Source organism: Epinephelus moara, chromosome 13 (assembly GCF_006386435.1).
Source record: "Epinephelus moara isolate mb chromosome 13, YSFRI_EMoa_1.0, whole genome shotgun sequence".
Lineage (NCBI taxonomy): Eukaryota > Metazoa > Chordata > Actinopteri > Perciformes > Serranidae > Epinephelus > Epinephelus moara.
Window position 1 is genome coordinate 24,003,754 of NC_065518.1, and position 24,271 is coordinate 24,028,024.

The window sequence follows — 24,271 nt, forward strand, 5'->3', positions numbered from 1 at the left end:
GCCATGCGCTCCAATCGCACCTCTTTTAAAGGGAATGAGAGGTGACACTCTGATTGGCTTATGGAATGATACGCCCAAAACACACCCATGACTAATTCACAGAGTAAGTCCAACCCTTTTAGACTCTCTGCCATGGCGCACAGTCTGAAAACGCGCTGTCTAACTAGCAAGTGACTGGGACACGCCCATGCGCTGCATGCCTGGCGCTTTGCGTTTTAGACCATCTAAATAGGGCCCTAAGTGTGCTTACTCTGTGCTATGGGCAGCAAAAACTGTACCCATTTCCCCGTCACTCAACAGTCTTTAACCTCACATCTCTCTCATCCCTCTCCAAGGTCCTGGACCCAGAGAAGCAGGCTGACCTGCTGGACTCGCTGCGAATCTGCCTGCTGCAGTTCTCCACTCTCCTGGTGGAGCACGCACCCCACCACATTCATGACAACAACAAGTCACGCAACAGCAAGCTGCGGCGCCTCATGACCTTCGCCTGGCCGTGCCTGCTGCCCAAAGCCTGCGTGGACCCTGCCTGTAAATACAGCGGCCACTTACTTCTGGCTCACATCATCGCAAAGTTCGCCATTCACAAGAAGATTGTGCTGCAGGTGAGGAGGAATACAAAGAGAGAAGAAGTGTATGTTACCAGATGTATACAAAATAGATGATAAAAAGTACCTTACCTTTCCTCTGTACAGGTCTTCCACAGCCTGCTGAAGGCCCACACCATGGAGGCCCGGGCCATCGTACGGCAAGCCATGGCCATCCTGACCCCAGCTGTGCCTGCCCGCATGGAGGATGGCCACCAGATGTTGACCCACTGGACTCGCAAAATCATTGTGGAGGAGGGACACACTGTACCGCAGCTGGTCCACATACTGCATCTCATTGTGCAGCACTTCAGGGTGAGCAGATGTATAAGAACACACACAGACATTACGGTTTATCAATAGTGCACCACCTTCTGTGGGCCCATAACTATTGAATGTTTTGGTTGCTGGCGTATTCATCTGGACTGGGTGGGGCAGACAGAACAGTCAAAACAAATCTGTTTTCTGTCCCAGTAATATACAATACTCATAAGGGACTAGTCTGAACACTTTGGGGTAATTCATGTTGTGTTGTTCATCCCAATTTTGAACACACTACAAATTAATTACTATATTAGTATAGAATATGATTATCTTATACTTTACATTGTGTGGTTAACTGAGGTAAGATTCCATGACATGGAGTAAGAGGGCAACTGTCACTGCAAATCCACAGCCATTTGTTGCTGCTGCCATCTCTCTGCTCAGTGTGGCTTCGGCAACTGCAGTGAGCCACATGGGGGGAAAACAGTTGAGAAGCTATTTTTACTGATTATCTGAGTGCCCTGAATTAAATGATGCCTCTTAACCAGTCCTAATGGGAATGGAGCATCATCATTAAAAGTTGGATTATCTTGTATGACCCAGTTAATAGTTTTTATGATACTAGTTGGCAGGCTTAAGCAGTATTTTCTTCATACATTCATACCTTACCTTGACATTTCACATTAACATTTGAACCAAAACCAGCACTGGCTCCGATATGATTCTGTACTGGTAACCAAAGGCACCCTGCTATGGTGCATCACTGTCTCTATAATAACAAAAATGTAATGTTTGAATAAGCTGCAGGGGGTGACATAATAGACTAAAATGCAATCCTGGTCCTCTGTTCTTTTCTAATCACACATAGAGCTAATCTTCTGCCTCTGTCTGTCTGTGTGTGTGTGCCTAGCAGTGATACTGGGCTGTTACTAAAATAGTATAGGAAAGAAAATAGACCAGACGCCAAAACTGTTGATGCAGATCAGCTCTGCAGTGATAGTTTTAGCTCGCTGGGAAGCTGATGTAGCAGCCATGGTACCCTGAGGCCGTCTCCAGGCTTCAGAGTGCTTCCACCTCCTGTCTGAAGTTGAACCAGTTGGCTACATCGAGCTTCAGAGCTCTGTGGCTGTCCTCCAGGCTCCGGGGTGCTTCCCAACCAGATGCACTCTCAAGTATCAACGTTTAATGTGAAATGGTACTCAGTAGTAGCAATATAATTTGGTCAGTACTGAGTTTGGTACCCGACAGTAAAAGCTGAGCTGCTGGTCAGAATTAACGAATACCCTGGCACACCGTAATACCATGATACCACCCAAGCCTACTAGTTGGTTCACTGAATTTGAGTTTCATATTGACAGCAGACACGACAACAGCTTTGTGCCCTGTTGCCTCCTAGTCAAAAGCTGCATCATTCATCACTGGGCAGCGGAGCTAATGGTAACCGCCTGCTGCCTTTAATCGCCTTAATGCAGACACAGTCCCAGGCACACCCTTCTCAGAGATGATCAGCAGAGTCAGAGAGCGCCTAGTCTGTTCACAAGTCAACACCAGCAAAGGATCATTGGCCTTTATGTTCGCCTTCCTCCTTAAACTTCAGCGACACTTTCTGCCCTCTCACTCCTTCAGCTGATGTTTGCTGCCTCGCCAGTCAGAGAGCGGCAGTCTCTTAGCAAAAGACTGACATTTTCCTCAGCTCCCCTCTCTATCTCACTGACAGGCTGCTCTCACTGGGCCAGATGACTAATCTAATGTAATCACATCAGCATAATTACGCTGGGGAGAAGATAATGACAGACAGATGAGAGACTTTGTGCGTGTGTGTATGTGTCTGTTTGATAAAGAAATGGAGAGATTGTGTGCATGTTTGTCTGCGTGCACACGTGATGGACAGGGCTTAGCCACTCTGTCATTAAGGGGCTGTGAAGCCCTGCTCTATCGACTATAATTACCCTCAAAGTGAGAAGCTTTAATATTCTTTGACACTGGCAACAGCCCTCAGATAGACATCTCATCTCTTGCTCTTTTGTCTGCATGTTTGAGAGTCCCAGTTCAGTTTGCGATGAAGCTAAGTGACTCTTGAGTGTGACGCTTGAGAGTGTGAATTCTCGGGGCTAAGTGTGTGTCATCATGTCCTTGAGACTAAGTGGGAATACGACTTCAGAGTTTGCCTCTTCTGACTCAGTGTCTCAAAGTGATTGAGCACCCTGTTAAACTTTGCATGTTTTATTGCCCAAAATCTAGAGCAAAATATCAGCAGTGTACAAAAAAAAATCTCACTTTCACCATAAATAAATGTTGTTGCCTTTGAGTCTCTTTTTATTTTCGTTAGCATTCATGGTCATGATTGTGGGCAGGCTGACCGGATCTGTTTGAGTGAGGTGGCGCTGATGCGAGGCAGCATTGTAGGCAGTTCACAAGGCTCTCGGTTGCCTGGAAACCTCTGATTTTTAGCCATTTAGACAAACAGCCTGCTTGGGAAACCTTAAGTTTGGTTCTCGGAGAAGAATCGCACAATAACTCACTCTTGTAATTGCTTTTGGATGGTTGCTAAGGCAATGGAAGCCAGTCTCATTTATATGTGATAATACTGGCAAGACAGTCAATTTAACCTGAAGCTAAGGGAAGGCAGAAGTTCTTCTTGTCTGTCGTGGATGATCTGAGAACCAGACTAGCATGTCGAAATCGAAAGTGTAAATTAATATGAAAAACAGTGCTGGGGCTGATCAAGGCATTTGGGTTCAGCTTATTGAACTATAAAGAGCCTGATCTGATCCTTTGTGTCACCTCAGCTGTCACGCAGGTGTTTTTACTCCCGGAGCTTTCATGCGCAGCTAAGCAAAAGCCTGGAAGAGTATTTTTTTTTAATGTAATCTATGGAAAAGATGTACAGATAATGAAAATGAACACGGAAAACAGTAACAACATATATAAAAACGAAATACCATTTCTTAGAGGTAACGAGCAAAGGCCACACTGATGCAACAAGCAGTGGAGAGAAATTCTCTCGAGACATTGACAAGGCCAAAGACAAAAAAAGAGAGGATTTGCTATTTTGTACTTTGTTTTCTAAAATAAATGAATAAAAAAAAACTACTAAGAAACAGCTTGGATGCAGGCAATTTTCTCTTAATGCATTGCAGAACTACTAGTTGTCCAATATATACATTGGATTGATTTTAATAACTATAAAGTACTTGAAGTGTGCACTTTGTATAATTAGGAAAATTGAAGTATCAGATTGGGACTTTATATCAGCAGATACTCACTATTGGTTGGGTCCGTCCCTTTTTAGCCCTACTGAGATTCATGTGTGTCAGTATGTGTTTGGGCTCACCCTCTGATAGGCATGCAGGCGGGAAGGAGGAGTGTATTTGTGTGACAAAGTGGATGTTTTTCCTCTCATGCAAAACAAGATTGTTTGTAAGCTTATAATCTTGCAAAATGTATCACTCTTTCCCCACTCTACCAAATTTGGATTCTACATCTGGTTTTTGCAGAGTGGAGGCTCAAGTTGTGCATGCAAAACAGGCCCCAAGCTACAGTGGCATTTTATTTAGAAGTCTATCTATCTGTCTGTCATTGCTCCTATATATGTACTTCTTCTGTTTCTTTTGGAATATTATTCCCTAAATTTTTACTTGCGTCTTTCCAGGTGTACTACCCTGTGCGCCACCACCTGGTGCAGCACATGATCAGTGCAATGCAGCGTCTGGGCTTCACCCCCAGTGTGACCATAGAGCAGAGGAAACTGGCTGTGGACCTGGCCGAGGTCGTCATCAAATGGGAGTTACAGAGGATCAAAGACCAGCAGGTGTGTTCTTGGATTGCCATAAATAACACAATCACAACAAAAATCCAGGTTTAGGAACATACATTTCAGTCCATGTCAGGTGCCTTGTTGTCATTACTGTGCCATAATATGTCCCTCACTTTGCACAATGCTTTATTTTAAACCTTGCTAATGCATCACTGCAGACTGGAGATGCTTATTATTTCACAAGAAAAGGCCATTAATCATAGAGATAAAAGTGTTTTCTTAGTCATATTCCACAAATACTCATGGCTCATAATGCTGTAGTTAGAAACCTTGATAATACACACGTTTCATTCTGTAAACTGTAATTATGCTAACTGAGGGACTGGTCTTCTCTCCCCTCCTGTCCCTTTCTTTGGTGTGGCAGCCGGAGTCCGAAGCTGAAGTAGGGGCTGGCGGTGAAGGGACAAGTGGGGGTGCTGTGAAAAGAGGACTGTCACTGGAAGCTGCTGCAGCTGCTGCTGCTGCTGCCGGACAAGACGTCAAGAGATTCCGCACAGCAACTGGGGCTGCCTCCACGGTGAGATCAATCCACCATCAATCAGTTGCCAGTAGAACGTGGCTGTGAGTGACAGGTCCCTGTGGCCAGTCGCTTCAGCCTGGAATTGGCAATACAGTGGTTAATTATCTGTTACGAAGCTCGACCTTTCAGCCTGAATTTCCACTGTAAAAAAAAAGAAAAAGAAAAAGTCAATTAATATTAAAACATTTATTACAGGCTCAAATCATCATCATAAATATATAGATATAGATATATAGATGTATAGATAGGGATGGGTTGATGCTAACACAGTCCATACATTATTCATGACTTCAGACAGACTATAAGGCAGACGTTACGCTAGACTTTTTCGTCGCCGGTCATTTTGACCGACAGGGTCATAAAAGTCCGGTCATAATCTATTTTTACCGGTCATTTTAATTTTCGTTTTTAAATGATAATAAAGATATTCAAAGACATTTAGTTTTCATTCGTTCTTTTTTAATAAATCCAACAAGCAAGTTATAAAGTGTGCATTAATAAGGACATGAACNCTCTATCCAGCTTGACAGAAGCGCTCGCGGCTCGCATGAAAAATAGGCCAGACGCCGAACTGAAGCGCTGCCTCCACGGGCACTCCGCTCTGCTCAGCAGCCTGTGTGGACAGTCAAATAGGTTAACATGGGCGCCGATTGAAAACTGCCTTCGCTGCTGGGCGCTGCGCTTCAGCTCCACGTCCGGTGTGTCCAGGGCGTTATGTCAACAGCGCTACATGAAGCAGATGAATGACTTTTTCTCTGCAGTGTGAAAACGGCAGCCACTTAAACCACTGACTGTGCACTCTGCCGCCAAGTGGGCAGCGGTGGTAATTGCAACCGGTCAAAATGACCGACGACCTTCAGATTTTCCGGTCATTGTTGTAAAAAAACGGTCAATGACCGGTTAACGCGACCCCTGCTATAAGGTCTGCATTGGGGGGAAAAAAACCGAATTCAAGCCCGGGGTAATTTTCAGAAACCTGTCAGGTCAGTTTTGGCCCAAATCCAATCAGGTCTGGGCAGAGAATCCAAGCTCCACGCCAAAATTAACAACTCTATCCTTATGCCTTCAAAATTCTTGCTGGCTGTCCCTCTGTTCCACACTTGATTGGAGAACACTTGGAAAGATACTTTGATCAAGCAGCCATTTTTACATCTGTCTGAGACAGAAATTGCCAACAGGAGGTGACAGCACAGTTGTTGTTGCCTTAATCCATTTTCCCTCACATCTGTTTCATCTTGAATCCCACTGCGATCGGTTGTTTTTGCAGCCTCCAAACTGGATGAGATGCCTTTGTTGCAAGAAGTGCTTGTTCAAAATCAGAATCTAAGTTACTGAATTACACTACGGTCAATCTCTGATACATATAAAGTTGTTTATTTTTTGCCCTCCTCTTGTACAATGACGTTTCTCTTGAATGAATTTCTGTATTAAGTATTTTGCCTCCATATTTCAAACATATATAATTACATATTTCTTTTTTGATTTATCTATCATGTGTTAAAAATCACTTTTAATACTAATGTAAGCTACTGTACTTTCTGTAAGCACCAGCACAAGTCGTAGTGGTTACAGTCTTAATGACGGTGTATAATTTTCAGCCTCTTTTACTTGATGTCAGGAGAAAAATGCAATAGCAGCATTTGTTTCTGCTTGAGACGAGGAAATGTTAATTGCTCAGAAAGTTGCCAGGATCATTTTCAGAAAATAGTAGTTGCTGCCTCCTCTTCACTAAAAGCAGTGCAGACAAAAACCTGACTTTGTGCCGGCTCTTTGATATTCCCTCCTAACTAACTTGGACTCTGTGCAGCGTTTGCACTGCTGTCACAGAGTTTTATTATGAAGGCTGTTTAGTTTCTTAATAGTTTCTTCTCTGTACTCAAACCAAAAAAGATCTGAAATATTAAAAATTATAATGTCTGTACGTGTGTTTGTAGGTGTTTGGCCGCAGCCAGTCCATGCCAGGTACAGAGACCATGCTCACCAAGCCTGTCGAGAAACAACATACGGACACTGTGGTCAACTTCCTCATCAGGATTGCATGCCAGGTAATACCCCCACCATGACCACCACACACACTCACACCACACTCCATCTCTCTTTCTCGCTCTCTCACACACACACACACACACACACACACACACACACACACACACACACACACCAGGTACAGTTCTGCCATCCATAGTGCCTGCCAGGTAGGACACAACTGTCCTAACCCCTTTGTGGTGAAGGTAGGACACACCTGGTGGCTGTCCTGAACACATCTCTACACACAGACACACACACATACACACACAGTCCTTTATGTGTCTCCTCACACAGCTGTCCCTTGGTCTAGTGGCAGTGATGACCTTGGTTACAGGCTTGAAATAGACTGTTGAGAATTCACTCACCTTGACTCTTCCTACTTTCTTTTTGGGCCAAGCTCCATTCTCACTGTTCATCCAACCATCTCTGTTGAATATGGCCCTCTGTATAACCGCTGGGGATCACTCACTGTTCACTGAACAGTCTTAAGAAACATAATCTTCTCTTTGTATTCTACTCGATAAAGGCGTATTGTGATACTAAATTGATCCCTGTAGAAAAATTGTATCATTTTACTGGCCTTCGGGGATTAACATCAACCAAAGAACGCCACACCTAGAGCTGATAGGGATTCATTGTCCAGGGTGGATGCCTGTCAACATGAGGGCTTCTGCATGGCTTCCGGATTGAAGGACAGTCTCCTTCCTGGCTGTGCCACTGTTGAACTCTACCTGCATGCATGAAATTATTAAACATGGTGACAGTCCTTGTCCCGTCTTGCCCTGTGTGATTACTCACCTCGTCAGGACATCATTGTGATATTGAAGATGAAGACCCATTGTCACTGATAATGATAATGATAATGATACCAACCTTCTTCCTCCTCCTGTCTAGGTGAACGACAGCACCAATGTGACCGGGTCTCCGGGGGAGCTGCTGTCCCGTCGCTGTGTTAGCCTCATGAAGTCTGCCCTCAGGCCTGACATGTGGCCTCGCGCTGAGCTCAAGCTACAGTGGTTTGACAAGCTGCTTATGACAGTGGTAAGATGGCCTTCAGAGTGTCAGTCAGTCATTACAGGGTTCAACATTAATGTTTCAAGTAGATCAAAAGTCTGCTGGCCCAAAGTCAATTTTTACTTGCCCCTATACAAATTGTATCATTTATTAGCAGTTACCGCTACCCAACCAAACTCTTGTTTTCCAGGATAATTGAAATGTTTCCTTGGAGTTCAGCTCATAAACTTTGTCTTTACCTGCCGCCATTTTCTTGCAAGTGCCTTATCAGTACTGCAAAAGTGCACCTCTCAACAGAAATGAGAAGGAAGTGAAATGGCTTGTCCTGGGCAATCAGGCATTGTTGTGTCCTGCATTATACACCTTATAAGGCTGCCTTTATGATTTCTAAGGCCAGGTTCATGCTTGTGTTGATGACATTTTTTGGTGCTAAGCTGTTGTTGCTGCTGCATTTTCCAGAGATCACGTGTCAGTCACTGTGTCCAGACCTCAAATGGCTTTTCTTTGGATTTTCAATTGATGAATATTAACTTTCTAAAAGTGTCTGGCTTATGGTTTTTTTTCTATTTTGCACATAAGTCAAATAAGTTCAACAGACAGTATTTGTGAATGTGAGCGTGTCAGATTATTTGAAGTTGCTCGCTCAAGTCCATGTCATCAAAAGTGTTTTAGGCAAACAAGTCTGAATAAAATTTGAAATATTCAGGCTTGTTGTTACAGCCTGGAGCAATAATCAACAAACAGTAAAGGATAACTAATGTGTCTCTGCTGTTCGCTTTCCCAGAGACTGCAGAAGTTTCCCTGTCTCTGCTTAAGCTCTGTCTTAGTGTTTGCTCTAACGTCTCCAAGTCCTTTGTCTGTTATCAGTAATACATGAAGTGAGGCGGCAGCCGCCATAATGACAAAATAATGACAGTAGTGCGATAACAGGAGTCTATCCGGGTTGGCCTATGCCTTCTTCGTTCAACCCCCACCCCTCTCCATCCTAAACTCCTCATCCTTGCTTTCTGGATCGTCCCACTGTGCTTCTCTGCAGCTCTCCTCGCCTTTTTCCCCTCTGTCTCTTGCCACCACTTCCTCCTCTCATCTCTTCTTTTCCTTTCAGCCTCTTATCGCAGCCTCTCTTCTTTCTCCCTCTTTTTATCCGTTGCTCCTCTCCTTCTCTACTCATCTCTCTGGTCTGATTCAGCGCCACTGTTCAGACAAGGTTATCGCCATGCGCCGGCAATTGTCACGTACTTCCCTTGTTCCCTTTTGGGGATCACTGCATCGGCCGCGCCTTTCTCTGTGCCTTACACACACACACACACACACACACACACACAATCAGCCCTTCCAGATCCCATGGGGATGGTCTGACAAACAAGGCTTTCTGTAGGTCTTATGCAGATGCACATACACGGGCCCTTTACCCTTGGGAGCATGCTCTACCTGCCTAGCCATCTTACTCAGACTAATGAACAATGCTCTAAATCGGATTACCTTTTATCATCTCATTGTACTGGCATGGCAGTGATTAAGAGTCAGGAAGAGTGGCGTGAGAGGGCAAATGAGGAGGGGCAGGGGACACACACACACACACACACACACAAACCATGCACACGGTCACACACTCATGCACATACATGCATATGCCCTATCTGCATGGCTCCAGAGACAAGGTCCCATTCTGTTAATACAGTGCCAAATCAATACTACCCTAATATCTACCAGGAGCCTTATCACAAGAGTCACCTTGTTCATTAGGCAAGATTAGTGCTATGGATCTGGCCCAGATTATCCTCTTGGCCCTGCCATCGTTGTAAACCTTGATTGCAATTTAGACAAAATTAGGACCCGATGTTGGCCATTGATCTTTAGTTTAGCAGCCATCACATTGCCTCGGTTCTTTTGTGTGAGAAATACCTCTGTGTGTAGATTATTGATTCCTGAGTTGCCTTGAATTTGTATGGAATAAAAAAATCAGTCTACTGAAATTGCACAATAGTTTTTCTTGCTTTGTTTCAGGTTTATATACTTATGTCTAAAAAGATAAGCATGGATATTTTTCTTTGACGCTTGCACATATCTACTTGGTTTACACTTGTTTTCATCTACTGACCTCCTGGTGTCACTGTACTTCTCTGTGTCCTCAGGAGCAGCCAGCACAGGCTAACATCTCCAACATCTGCACTGGACTGGAGATTCTCTGCTTCCTATTGACAGTGCTGCAGTCCCCAGCCATCCTGGCCCATTTTAAACCCCTCCAGCGGGGCATCGCCGCATGCATGACCTGCGGCAACACCAAAGTCCTGCGGGCTGTCCACTCCCTCCTTTCTCGCCTAATGAGCATCTTCCCCACTGAGCCTAGTAAGTTGCCACTGCGTGAAGGGATAGTTTTGATCTTTTGAAATAGAGTTGTATGAGGTACTTATCCATAGTCGGTGTATTACCTGCTGTAGATGTTGGTCTGCATGCCCCCAGTTTAGAGAAGCAGGCGGGAGTAACACCGCAGGAGCTGAGTAATGTATTGATGTGGACAGGGGCGGCAGCAAAAAGTATTTTAGCCACCTTCCCAATGGGGAAGGCGTTAATGGTTTCAGTTCCCCATCTGTAATGTCTTCAAAGCCACCAAATTAAAGCGTTCCCCTAAACTGATCTTGATATTATGAGGTGGCTAAAATTCGTTTTGCTGCTGCCCCTGTCCAGAGCAGTGCAATGTTAAACTTAAGTGGCAGTACTCCTGACTGCTTCTCCAAACTAGGGATGTGACTGACATCTACTGTAGGTAATGTACCTGAAACAAATCCTCTTCAAAAGCTCCAAACTATTCCTTTAATGCCTAAATTCTAACTGGAACAGGTCAGCTAAACTCATAAACTTAAGAAAGCATTGCATGTCTGAGTTGTGTAAGATATTCTTCCCTCCCTTCTGTGCACATTGAAAATGTGCCAAAAATATTTGGACCATTGCTTTGTTGATTGATTCTTAAATTCTTAAGTTTGCTTTTGTCACGCGGTGAGCTTAAAGCAAGGCATTGATTTAGATTCTCAGCTTTTCTTTGTTTGAAGCAAACACTGCTCTCTCCCTCCAGGCACATCATCAGTGGCATCTAAGTATGAGGAATTGGAGTGTCTGTATGCTGCTGTGGGCAAGGTCATTTATGAGGGACTTACCAACTATGAAAAAGCCACAAGCAACACCAACCCCACACAGCTCTTCGGTAAGACCTTCGGCTTTCTATCTCTCCCTATTTTCTTTTTCTCGGGCGGGTTTCTCTCTCTGCCCCCTTGTGCTCTGTTACTCTCACTTTGTTGCTTATAAACCCTGTCTTTTGTTTTAAATATTTTTCACGCTCCCACTCTATCCCCACAAAACCAAGCCACCTCAGTCACTTTTAGCAATTAAGCCAGTGAGTGGGTCGTTAAAATGCAAGCCGATGAGCCCTGCCACTTGGGCTAACATCTGGTCTGTTTAAACTGAGGCCACAGTCCAGCGGTTTGGGAAAGGTTGTCTCGGGAAGGATTGCTGCTTTCGGCCACCCTCCCCGTACGAACATTACTGTTACCCTCCCAGATGTCAGAGAGTATTTATGGAAAAGGCTTACATTAAAGCTTATTCCAAGGAGACAGTTATGCGATTTTTCTTTCTCTTATTTGAAATATGCAGTAGCTTTCCAAATAAAGGGCCCTCAAGGTGACAAATGACTATTGGAGAGCAGTCTAAAGGTAATGCTATTTTATACGGTTTCCCAAAATGGCAGTTGTGGTCAATAAAAAGCATTTGGTATCCTGCTGTCACAGAGAGGCAGCGCTGATGTGATGGGGGATGACATTTTAACATTTGTCTCCCCTCCAGGGAGCAGCAACAGAGAGGGACATTACTCATACCTTTCCCTGCCTCTGTGACAAACTTTTGTTAGATTTCCTCAAAAAAAAAGTCCTTGTCATGCTGTGTGAATGAACACAAGCAGGCTGCAGGTGTGTGTCTGTTACTTTGCCCCACAGAGGTTGAGCTTCTTGTCATATTGTTGTATTTCCCATTTATTTATTTTTTCCACTCTCTTCCCTCATCCTCCTCTCTTCCCCTTCATTTGTCTTCCAGGAACACTGATGATCCTGAAGTCAGCCTGCAGTTACAATGCCAGCTACATCGACCGCCTCATCTCTGTGTTCATGCGCTCACTACAGAAGATGGTGCGGGAACACCTGAGCCCCCAGCAAGCCAACCCAGGGGTCACAGAAACCAGCACAGGTACATGGACATGAATTAGGTGGAAAAATATGAGGAAGCCAGGCACAGCCAAACAGATACACACATAGACAGTATACCTTATATAACAACATGAGTTATCACATACAAATAAGGCTTGTGCCAATTTGTAATCGGATTGTATATTGAAAATGGAAAAAAATGACTGACAGTTGTTTTTTCTTTGTCATGAAAAGTTAACATTATGGATATGATTTGGATTGTGATATTGTTAGCTAATAACGTCAAATGGAACATAATATTGTGATTTTGTTGCACAAAGCACAGGCACATAGACTTTTGAAAGGGAGCTGTTGTTTGAATTGAGGAGACACTGGTAATAAATAGATTTTTAAAAAAATTGTAATTATTTTTTATGAAATGTTCACTCTCTTTATAAATGCTTATTCACGCAACTTTAACTGTGTTGCTTGCAGTAAGCTCAAAAGTGTGATTATTTTGAAACTCTTTTAATCCAAATGAAATTCTAACATTAATAATAATAATTTAAAAAATGCTGAACAAAATAAATAATTAGATAGAAACAAATGAATATACTTTTACTACTACTAAGACTGTTATTATTAAGGAAAAAAAATGTAATTGTATGTAACTCCCCCTTGCCCTCCTACTCCCATTACCCCCTACAGGTGATCCTGAATAATGACCGTTGGACAATATGAAAATCAAAACAATCACTCACCTTTAATATAAATACACTTAAAAACAAGTTGCTATGTAGTCGACAACTGAAAGAAAATTAATTCTTATGACTCCCTGTCTAATCTAAATCTTCCTATGTGGCTCATCTATTCAACCCAGTTCTTGAGTTCACAGCACCTGAGACACCATGAGATCCACCAGACTGTGCACCAGACATCTATTACCATTTCAGTTGAACTTATTCTGCGGTTACAGCCGGCTGACATTATCAGGAATGCCGGTGTGTGTACTTTCCCCAACCCTGATCCAACAAGGGGTTGTCTGTGTGTGAGGTCAGTTGTACAAAACACACATGCACACTCATGTGGTGACCTTCCTCAGACTCAGAGCTCAGACATCTCAGGTATCTCAGCAGTGCCTGGCTCCATACAAAGACAAGTATCAGAAGTTCTACATCAATGACCCCAGCTGTGTTCTCAATAGCTGTTGTGGTCAGAGGAGATCCACTCTGCAGATAGTCTGGTTTCACAGGGAATGTTCCTCAGCTCTGGTTCCCACCCTGTATTGTCTTCGTGTCTCTCTCCGCATAAAGCAAACAGATGGTCACCTTGTGCTGTTTTGCTGTGGGTTTAAAAGGGTAGACACTGTTTGACACGGGGCTTCATGACAGCTTGCCTTGTATGTCAGGCAGCAAGGGTAAAGAGAGGAGCCTCACAAGTGTTGTTGTTTAAGTGCTTTAGGTTGTTTACCTTTTCTCATGACTATTACAGCATTCACCGAGGCTCCCTGCTCGCTGTCTTCTCTGAGCTTGGCTTCACCAGATTTATAGAAGTCAGGCAGTACATAATTCCTGTTGCTACTTCTCAGATGGGAGGTAATGGCTGTACGATGCTATCAGTGCTTTAAATTGCCTCCTAATGACTATATCGGGAAACAGAGACATTTACCCTCCACTAGGCGCAGTTATAGCCACTAAGACCAAAGGCTATCTGACCAGCAAGGCCCTTGCCTCTGAAGATCGCCCATGTCTCGCTAATCTAATAATCTTAAAGTCCGTCCAGATTGTATTGAAACTGTTAAATTGCATTTGAAAGCTATCACTGTAAAAAAAAAAAAAAAAAAATTAAATATATGTAGAAGTGCATGACTCACATAGCAAATGCTGAATTGGTGATGTGTGCACAAATGTGCTCAAGGTCAGCCTGACTCTTGAGAAAAAAGGTGAGACTTTCTGTTACAGCTCTTAGATGTGAGAATACAAAAAAGTCTGTGCAGTGGTTGTTAGCAGATATTGAACATAGACGCATCTCATCTTAAAGTTCATTCATGCAGAATCATAATTTTAATCATAATTTGTTTCAGCGATTCTTGAAAACACCATTAGGAGCACTCTGAGGAGGCAGGGGACCATTTTTTAAGAGATTATCTTACTTGTACTACTGTAGTTACCCTCTGTACCTTTAATACTAAAATTGCTAACATTTTTCGACTCTGTATATTGGTAGCTTGTTTGTCTCAGTCCTGCTTCTGACCGTTATCCTCTCTGCTCTCATAGTGACCAGTGAGCTGGTAATGCTGAGTCTTGACCTGGTGAAGACTCGACTGTCTGTCATGAGCATGGAAATGAGGAAGAGCTTCATCCAGGTCATCCTCACCTCGCTGATTGAGAAGTCACCTGACCCCAAGATCCTCCGTGCTGTTGTCAAAATTGTCGAAGAGTGGGTGAAAAACAATTCCCCAATGGCTGCAAATCAGGTAAGAAGGAGGCTTTGCTCAGCAAGACAGTTCAGAATGTTAGACTCTGAAAGTTAGAGAAATATAATGTGCACAAACAAATAAAAATGTGTGATTCAGCAGATCATCGCATTATTTCTTTGATAATAACAGGTGTGAATCAGAGAACTGAATCAGCAAAGTGCATTTTTAAAAGGCGTGAAACCTTTCGACAAACAACAAGCAAAGCACAATTTCTAAGCCCAGTTGATATTAGCATAATACCCACTGAGGTGTCTTTGGTCTTTATTTTCTTTAAAGCTGTAGGACAGCACATAGTAAAGGGCTGAGCTGGACACAGAGATGCACTTACAGGATCAAAACTGAATAGATTTGTCTTTTTAAAATTTTCTCCCCTCTACCTGTCCTCTTTCACTTCAATTTTCATAATGCCCTTTTCCTCTATGTCTCCTTTGTAACTGACATCGCTCTTTCCCCCCTCCCTCCCTCCCTCCAGATGCCCAACCTACGCGAGAAGTCCATCTTGCTGGTGAAGATGATGACCTACATAGAGAAGCGTTTCCCCGATGAACTTGAGTTAAACGCCCAGTTCCTGGACCTCGTTAATTACGTCTACAGGTAATTACTACCATTCATCACATGGCCAAATGGCCGTGCCTCTGACGCCACTCCGCCCTTGCATCCATCTTAACAGGAGGAATGAAGGTCGGGAGGTTGAGGCGCGAAAAGACGCAGGAGGTTGGGTCAAGGAGCAACAGAAAATGGAGATGAGGAGGAGGGGTTTTGAAGCATGAGCAGTGTACCATTTATCTTTTGCTTTAAGTTCAAAATAAGGATAGGGAAAGATAGATCATGGTAGATAGATGGCAATGCTTAGAGTCAGTTGGTGGGACATAAAAGCAGAGAAATTAATTGAAGCAGTAAATAGAAAATAGGTGGAGAATATGATTGTGGCATTGTGCAGAAGGGGTCAGAAAGACAGCAGGTAGTGATAGAGATAGATAACGTGCCAGGGTCTTTCACGGGGCTACAGTCGTGTCAGGACTCAGCCAACATCCTGACAGGACACCCAGCAGGTGGGGGCCAGAGGGGAGAGACTGTCCTAGTGCCCGCTATTCATCAAACCATGGCTCTCTTTTTCTTTCTGTTTTACACACGCACACACACACACACACACACACACACACACACACACACACACACACACACACACACACACACACACACACACACACACACACATTTAATCAGCCAAATGTACCCTGCATCCCTTCACCCCATCTGCTCTTCATGTCAAAAGATTTAAAATGAGCAGTAAAGCCATGATGGACAGCAAGTAATGATAATGGAGGGATAAAGCAGCTGTGCCAGAACAATGTGTAATTAAGAGAATGGCGCAAATAGGGGCAATATGCAGCTGTGGCAGCCTTGCCTTTGTTGTTGCTTTTATCCCACCTTCCTTGTCTCCTTCTGTTATGTGAATCATACCCATGAGGCCCATTTAGTGCGGCAGGATGATGTAGAAATGATGACATTTGGTATTTAAGCGTTTAATGCATGCTGGTTGGTGCTTTACTAACAGTGAAGTATCCACATCAAAGATGCTTAATTTCACTGAATATTCAGTGTTAAGTGCCATCTCCTCACACTTGAGTGATCCTCAGTATTACATGACACGGCTGTTTACATGCATGTACCTTGTTTTTGAATGTTGCTATGAGTTAGCTTTTTGTGCTTTAAACATGTTCGAAATCTTACCTGGTTGCCATATTTGCGAAAAGCTCTTTAATCCCAAGCAAGACTGTATCCTGCTGTTCAGTAGTATGTGTCATTGTGGCTGTGTCGGAAACTACTCACTACTCACTTCATGGAGGAAAGACAACTGGCTTTGCCCGGGGGCCACTTTTGCAAAATGTCAGGACACCAGAGGGCAGTTCATAAACAAACACTTATAATATTTATCAGTGTATATAATAAATGAATTTCTTGTTTTTAACCTTTTGATATTTGCTGTTCTCACTCATCTTTGTCAAGAGGCAAATCCTGACACAGCAGGCACTTTTTTGATTTAACAAGCTTCATTTGATTCTTTTATTTATGCACTCTGGCATTTTATTTACATTTAAAGTACATAAAAAATACCCCAGTGTGGATCAATTTGTTTTCATTGTGAATTAGAAAATGGTCAGCGGGCCCCCCGGCACACTATCACGGGCCAGATTTGGCCCACAGGTCGTAAGTTAAGTATCACTGCACTGCATTATTAAGTCTACTCTAGAGGGAGTTTGCCATTTTGTCGTGCTGTTAGAATGTGTAGTGAGAATTATTATACCCTATATTGTGGACTCAAAGTATCCCACATACATTGTGAAAAGTAGTGTACAAGCTAAGGTCACAAACTAAGCACTATATACCATTATGCATTGCCTTGAAGAAACACAAAGTGCAGCCTTTTGTACACATGATTGATATTAGGTGGCATTACTACAGAGCTCTTAGAGCTGTTTTATAAAAAGCATGATGAAGAAGTTTTTTTGATGGCAGTATAGTTTGTTTTTCCTTATGATGATAGGTAATAGACAAATAGATGAGTTGTGTCATGAAAATAATAGGTTTAATATGAGCAGAGCAGCGCACCACAACACAAACAGCTGCAAAGTACTTTTTATTCATTAATTTGGGCAAATACGCTTAGTATAATATCATTTATTCATCACCAAAATTGCATGCAGGTAGTTATTATGGATAGTCCACCAGCCAATGTTGATCTGGCACAATCTAATTGACGTAATGAACAGCGCAGATAGAATAACATGAGTTGTGGCTTAAAGTGTTTTTCATTTTACTGATGAGTTCACTATATAGTCCTTTACATAAAACTCTGGCGAGTAGGGAGTTGTGAATGATTTCAGACACAGCCTATGTCAATGCCTATGTAGACTTCTTTTGTGGTAATTCCTTCAGACATAGAGGTGTATAATGATATTTGATAATATAATTTATTTACCAATGCATTTATTCACTGGGATGCTAACTCAGCCCTTAGCATCACAGTGATTATTTTCAGTGCAGTTACAGTTACTAATTACTCAAGAAAGACAAATAAGTTACAATACAACAACAACAACAGCAGCACAGTTGATGGCTTCCAAACTGACCACATAGTCAGCACATCTCTTGTATGCTCTCAGCAAAAACTGACTATGATAAGCTTCTAAAATGTTGAGTTATTGCAGAGAAGTTGTGCTCCTATTTTTCTGTTATTTTAGTGTGTACTTTATTTTTTGGTTAGATATTGTCACTTGTTTTTTAACAGCTGTCTCACTGCGGTGTAGGCACTTGCGTCAGTGCTGCGACTGCTTTCAGTTACAACAGATGTTCTAAGTGGATTAAATGTTTTATTATCAACAAAATGTTTGTGTTCTGCCTTCATGAATCATGCAAGTTAAATGGCTGAAATACAGCATGTAAGCTCTCTGCTGAATAAATGTTTTGTCCATCGCATTACTCAGGGACGAGAGCCTTTCAGGAAGTGACATCACATCCAAGCTGGAGCCGGCCTTCCTCTCAGGGCTCCGCTGCACTCAGCCACTGATCAGAGCCAAGTTCTTTGAGGTGTTTGACGCCTCCATGAAGCGGCGTGTCTATGACAGGCTGCTCTACATCTGCTGCTCTCAGAACTGGGAGGCCATGGGCAGCCACTTCTGGATCAAACAGTGCATAGAGGTAAACAGAGAGCTGCTTCTGATCCTTCAGTCGGCCCTTCGAGCCTTTTATCCAACATTAAAAATAATGCTTTCTTTTTTATTCATAAAAAACTATCTTTTATTTATTTTTATTTATTTATTTTCTTTCTTCAGATAGCCTCTTGTCATGCCTCTCACTTGTCATGTCAGTTACTGTCACTGATCTTGCACCTGCGTGTGTGTGTGTGTATGCGCATGCGTGTGTGCTTTTTAGCTGTTGCTGGCAGTGTGTGAACGAAACACCATCATCGGCACCAGCTGCCAGGGATCCATGCTGCCGTCTATCACTAACGTCATCAACCTGGCTGACAGCCATGACCGTGCCGCCTTCGCCATGGCAACGCATGTCAAACAGGAGCCGCGTGAGAGGGAGAACAGTGAGACCAAGGAGGAGGTGGGACACACAAACAGACAAACACACACACACCCCACAGTGCGTCAAGAGACATGCTCTCTCACATAAATTAGCACATTGTGCCATTAGGAATGTGTTACATACTGTGGTCCTGAGAAAAGATGAAAGCCTTGCTTCTTAGCCTCTGCTCTTTGTCTCTCTAAAATGAGCCCTAATGTCATTAAATGCCCTTTCAATACAGCATTGTGTCCAACGTGAAGTCGAAATGTCAAAGCTCTCCCAAAGATGATTGTGTTTTTTCTCTTGTGGTCTCTGGCAGGATGTAGAGATAGACATAGAGTTAGCACCAGGAGACCAGACAGCCATCCCCAAGACTAAGGAGCAGGCTGAGAGAGATGCAGGCAACCAGCTGCACATGCTGACAAACCGCCATGACAAATTTCTTGACTCGCTACGGGAGGTCAAGGTAAGTTTGGTCCTTTTGGAACCAGCCTGTACTCTATCCCTCAGTTCAGAGGGGCTGACATAACTGATTCGACTTTGACAAAGCAGGTGGGAAATGATATTTCTAAGCATTATGTTGATGACTTTTCAGAATTAGCCTAACTATCTGGCAATATTAGAGAATGTAGTGTTTGAGATATTGAACTTTGTGGTAATTTAAAACATTTTCCCTCATCTATATTGTGTAGAAGTTTTTCATAATCCAGATCCCTGCTGATTTTTATTCTAGCTTTTAAATGAGAAACTGATTTTGACCTGGGACATGAGTCGAATGCAATTAACCACCCAGTAGGACAGTAGATGAGAAGCACTCTCGAGTCCCGAAGACAAGGATTCAATGGAACCACTGCCTTGCTGAGTCAGCAGCTGTCAATTTATTCTCTGCTCTGTTTTAGACGGGGGCACTTCTGAATGCTCTGGTCCAGCTTTGTCACATCTCCACACCACTGGCTGAAAGGACCTGGGTTCAGCTCTTCCCTCGCCTCTGGAAGATCCTCTCTGACAGGCAGCAGCATGTAAGTATGACTTAATGGCCTCTGTCGACTTAAACCCAGTGCAGAGAAGCACAGGGTGAGGTAACTTCAATTTCCATACACAGTATGTTATAGTGTTATTAGTGCTCAGAGTCTGACAGAAGCACACCAGTGGTTGAGGTTATAACCAAGTCGTCATATTGTCAAATATTGTAAATGTTCAATAAGGAAAGAAAACATGCTTCATTGTGCCGAAGGATGGTTTTAATAGGGATGCGCTGATTTTGAAATGCTGGAACCAATACCGATACTCATGTTTTTGTTGTTGTTAAAATCCAAAATGTGTCAATTGGCTGGACAATTCAAAATGACAGTTGAGTCTCTTATAATATAAATGATCAGTACAGATGCACACTTAGTTCTTGTCTTTATCCCCAGGGTATTTGGGAATACCACACTGCCTATGTGTTCTCATTGCGTACACACTCATTCACTCCCTATATTCTTTTCTGTATCTCATCAGTGACGTCAGCAAGCAGACAGTAACTCTGACCTTGGCCATCCCGCTCCTGTCTCAAAACGTGCAATTCCACTTAATGAGGACAGATTCATTTATGCTAAATATGGAAACGAGAAAGCAGGGGGAGGAAAGCTGTAATGAGTTTAATGAACCAGATGCATATAGAGTATTTTGAATCTCATTGAAAGGCCTTGATTTGAAGTGATTGAGCTCTTAAACATCTGAAAGATGCAGTCAATAGAAAGATGGTTTCAAAATGATGATATTTTCTTCCTGTGACAGGCATGAAGTCACAAATATGTCACATATGTTTATTCTGATGCCTGCCTCAGCTCGGCGTTTCATACCACTATTACACCATATCAATTTATAGTGAAAATAGAATGATCACTGGTACTTAGGCTTTATGTCTCTGGGGGGATTATTACATGGCAATGATAGAAAAGCATATTCTTCTTAGGAGGGAATTTGATGACATATTCGGCCCTCTCCACTACCGGCCTAATTAAAGTGACCATCAAAGGCATTAATTATTCCATGCTGTCATCAGGCAGTGGAAATTATATTCATTACCAATACATCATTTATTTCTGAGTGTGTGTCAGTCATGATTATCAGAGCACTAACTCCGCGGTCACACTCAAAGTCTATTCTGTCCAAATGTGGTTTGAGAGGCACTGATATCATTGAGTGGCCCTGTGCAGCTCAAACAAGTAAATATATATATATTTTTTTTTTTTTGCAATGTCTTAAAGGGGAAGTTCACCCCAAATTAGAAAAGAAAAATACAAATTTTTCCTCCTACCTGTAGTGCTATTTATCAATCTAGATTGTTTTAGTGTGAGTTGCCAGGTTTTGGACATATCAGCCATAGACATGTCTGCCTTCTCTACAATACAACAGAACAAGAAGGCACTCACTTTGTGGAAATGCCAAAAGAATACATTTGGAAAAACTCAACAGCAATGTCTCTTTCTGGAAATCATGACCCACTTACTCAAAATAATCCACAGACCTTGTGGTGAGCAGTTTAACCAAGAAACTATTTTCTTTCTACTGCACTACACCCGCCAACCTTATCGCCGCACAGAAGGAAGCAAGCAGGCACTGATGGTTCACCTAGCACCGCTGAGCTTACTAACGTTGCAGCTCTACCAAGGAAGATGTCATTAATGTCATTGTCCTGTCACGAGCACAAGCCTGTCCTTCACGAGTAGATGCACGCTTCCTTCAGGGCAGTGATATGGCTGGCGGGTCATGACTTCTTTAAAGGGACATAGCTTTTGAGTTTCTCAGATGTATTTTTTGGCGCTTTGAGCACCACAAGATGGGTGCCATTTAGTTCCACTATATTCAAGAGAAGCCTTCACGGCTGATATCTCCAACACACGGCAACACACACAGAATTTCGCCTCTGGGATTAATAAAGTATATCTTCTTCTTCTTCTAAATAAAAGTACAAGTACTATATAGTCATCATTATGACTGGGTGAAATGGCTGTAGTCACTTGCATGATATTAATATTTTCCAACAACGGTTAGTTGATTTGATTAATGTAAAATCAAAACTCCGAAAAATCACAAGTGGCTCATTTCTGTAGAAAAGGCTTGACCTGTTGTCATGTTTCTTGTGGTCTTAATACAAAAAGGCTGCATACAATTTGTCATTTTTCCCTTTCCAGTCATATCACCTGTTTTCACTTACCTCACTTTTCCTGTTTTCTTAACAGCTCTGTTACTGGAAAATGGCATCATGTTGCATCCCATACATGCAACAGAATGCCTTTATCAATAAGCCGTATCAGAGCACTGCTGCTTAAGTGAATCTGGGTAGTTGGTGAACTCTCTTTGTCCCCCCTCTCTCCAGGCGTTGTCAGGAGAAATGAGTCCTTTTCTGTGCAGTGGCAGCCACCAGGCCCAGAGGGATTGCCAGCCTAGTGCCCTAAACTGCTTTGTTGAGGCCATGTCCCAGTGTGTGCCTCCTATTCCCATCCGCCCCTGCGTGCTGAAGTACTTGGGCAAGACACACAACCTCTGGCTACGCTCCACTCTGATGCTGGAGCAGCAGGCCTTTGAAAAAGGCCTCAGCCTGCACAGCAAGCCCAAGCAGAGTACAGAGTTCTATGAGCAGGAGAGCATCACACCACCTCAACAGGTAATGTATTTGATTTAATCTTGGAGTTGGCAATATTTGTGTTTTATGGCAGATAGTTTCCACTAATTATTAACTTGACAGTTGCCATTCTTTACACGATGTGATGTTTCTTCCAGGACTTTATTCGTTAGGAAAGAAAAACCTCAAAAAAAGATATCACGTGACACACGAGGCCAACAGGCTAAAGAAAATATTTTAGTGTTAGCTTTTAAAAACTGCCACTATTCCTTTTTAATTTATCCTTCTCCTCCACAGTAGAGGATCTGGAGATGCTATATTTGTCATGTGTGCGTCGCAGCCTCATATTTAAAGTTGGCAAATCTGCCTCTTATCCTGTTTGAACTAGACTCATTAGCAAAGCTGCTCTCATTCAATCCACAATTTGATCACTGCAAATGTTCCAATTTGTTCTACTGCCATCCACATTTTGTTTCACTCCTCTATAGGAGATTTTGGACTCTCTAGCAGAGCTCTACTCTCTGCTCCAAGAGGAGGACATGTGGGCCGGCCTTTGGCAGAAGAGATGCAAGTTTCCTGAGACCGCCACGGCCATTGCCTACGAGCAGCATGGTTTCTTCGAACAGGTGAGAGAAAGCTTAAAAGGCCGCTTTAAAATGTATGTATGATCTTAACTAAGTGCACACTGCTGCCAGTTTATTGGGTTCACCGTCCTGCATATAAATCCCACCTCCATGAAGGTGTTATTTAACTTTATGGGCTGTAATTTGTGGTGCTGTTAAATTAAACTGCATTTTATTGAGCGGTGTTTCTAATCTTACGTCCAACCCATTTATATCAGTGAGGATAGAAAAAATGTTGCAGCAAGTTGTATCAAGGCATGCATGCTGCACTGATTATCATTTTATTCTCCTCAAAAAGCTTGTATTAAACTATTTCCTGTGTCTGTTCAGGCCCAGGAAAGCTACGAGAAAGCAATGGAGAAGGCTCGAAAAGAGCATGAGAGGAGCAACGTTTCCCCGACCATCTTCCCCGAGTACCAGCTCTGGGAGGACCACTGGATACGGTAAGAGTTCTGCATCGCAGAGGGCAGTCTTGTGTTACACATCAAGACAGCCAGCAGAGCACAAAAGATAGTGGATTTTTACTTTAATACCTTCATATATATACCGCTCACCATTGATTGTTCAAACCTGATAACCTTTATTCCACTCACATGAATTATACAGCAGGGCATCCAGAAACCACAATATTTGAAGAATATAATGAACAAACTGAATCTCTGTGTGATATGTATATTGTTCCTTCATAAATCTGTCCATGTCATCTTTTTCTTTGCAGACTTTTAAATATAATTTTGCTCATATATGAATGTGAGATTCATTGCTGTTACTGGGGAAATATGTATCTGTCAGCAGGGAAATTTCCATCAAGTCCACTTTCATTGTGATGTATCTAAATTAAATGACTTCTTAATAACAAGCCACAGTCTAGGATGACCACCGTGCCTCCCCTGCAGAATCAAATGACTCTCCCCGTTGTATGCCTGCCTAAAATATTGTTATTTTACTTAGGGTTCAGTATTAAGCAGGGTTGAACAATAAGGGTTGCCTGATTGCCCAGTAAATGTGAAAAATCCAGAAGGTATTTTACAAAGCCAAAATGATAACCATTGAATCTGTATCCATGCAAACATCTCACAGTGA

General features: G+C 42.7%; 1 protein-coding gene across 3 annotated transcripts in view; it reads left to right on the forward strand.

Moving 5' to 3' along the window:
- The window catches only part of trrap (transformation/transcription domain-associated protein), a 102,782-nt gene that overhangs the window by 37,422 nt on the left and 41,089 nt on the right, over nt 1-24,271 (forward strand). For all 3 annotated transcript variants that reach the window (XM_050059277.1, XM_050059275.1, XM_050059276.1), the window contains 18 exons: nt 336-602; nt 693-899; nt 4,501-4,659; nt 5,030-5,182; nt 7,120-7,230; nt 8,108-8,254; nt 10,363-10,576; nt 11,301-11,429; nt 12,311-12,460; nt 14,676-14,875; nt 15,351-15,472; nt 18,367-18,580; nt 18,815-18,994; nt 19,275-19,421; nt 19,855-19,974; nt 22,320-22,607; nt 23,054-23,191; nt 23,519-23,631. In XM_050059277.1, coding sequence (XP_049915234.1) covers nt 336-602; nt 693-899; nt 4,501-4,659; nt 5,030-5,182; nt 7,120-7,230; nt 8,108-8,254; nt 10,363-10,576; nt 11,301-11,429; nt 12,311-12,460; nt 14,676-14,875; nt 15,351-15,472; nt 18,367-18,580; nt 18,815-18,994; nt 19,275-19,421; nt 19,855-19,974; nt 22,320-22,607; nt 23,054-23,191; nt 23,519-23,631 — 3,059 coding nt within the window. The remainder of the gene's footprint in view (nt 1-335; nt 603-692; nt 900-4,500; nt 4,660-5,029; nt 5,183-7,119; nt 7,231-8,107; nt 8,255-10,362; nt 10,577-11,300; nt 11,430-12,310; nt 12,461-14,675; nt 14,876-15,350; nt 15,473-18,366; nt 18,581-18,814; nt 18,995-19,274; nt 19,422-19,854; nt 19,975-22,319; nt 22,608-23,053; nt 23,192-23,518; nt 23,632-24,271) is intronic.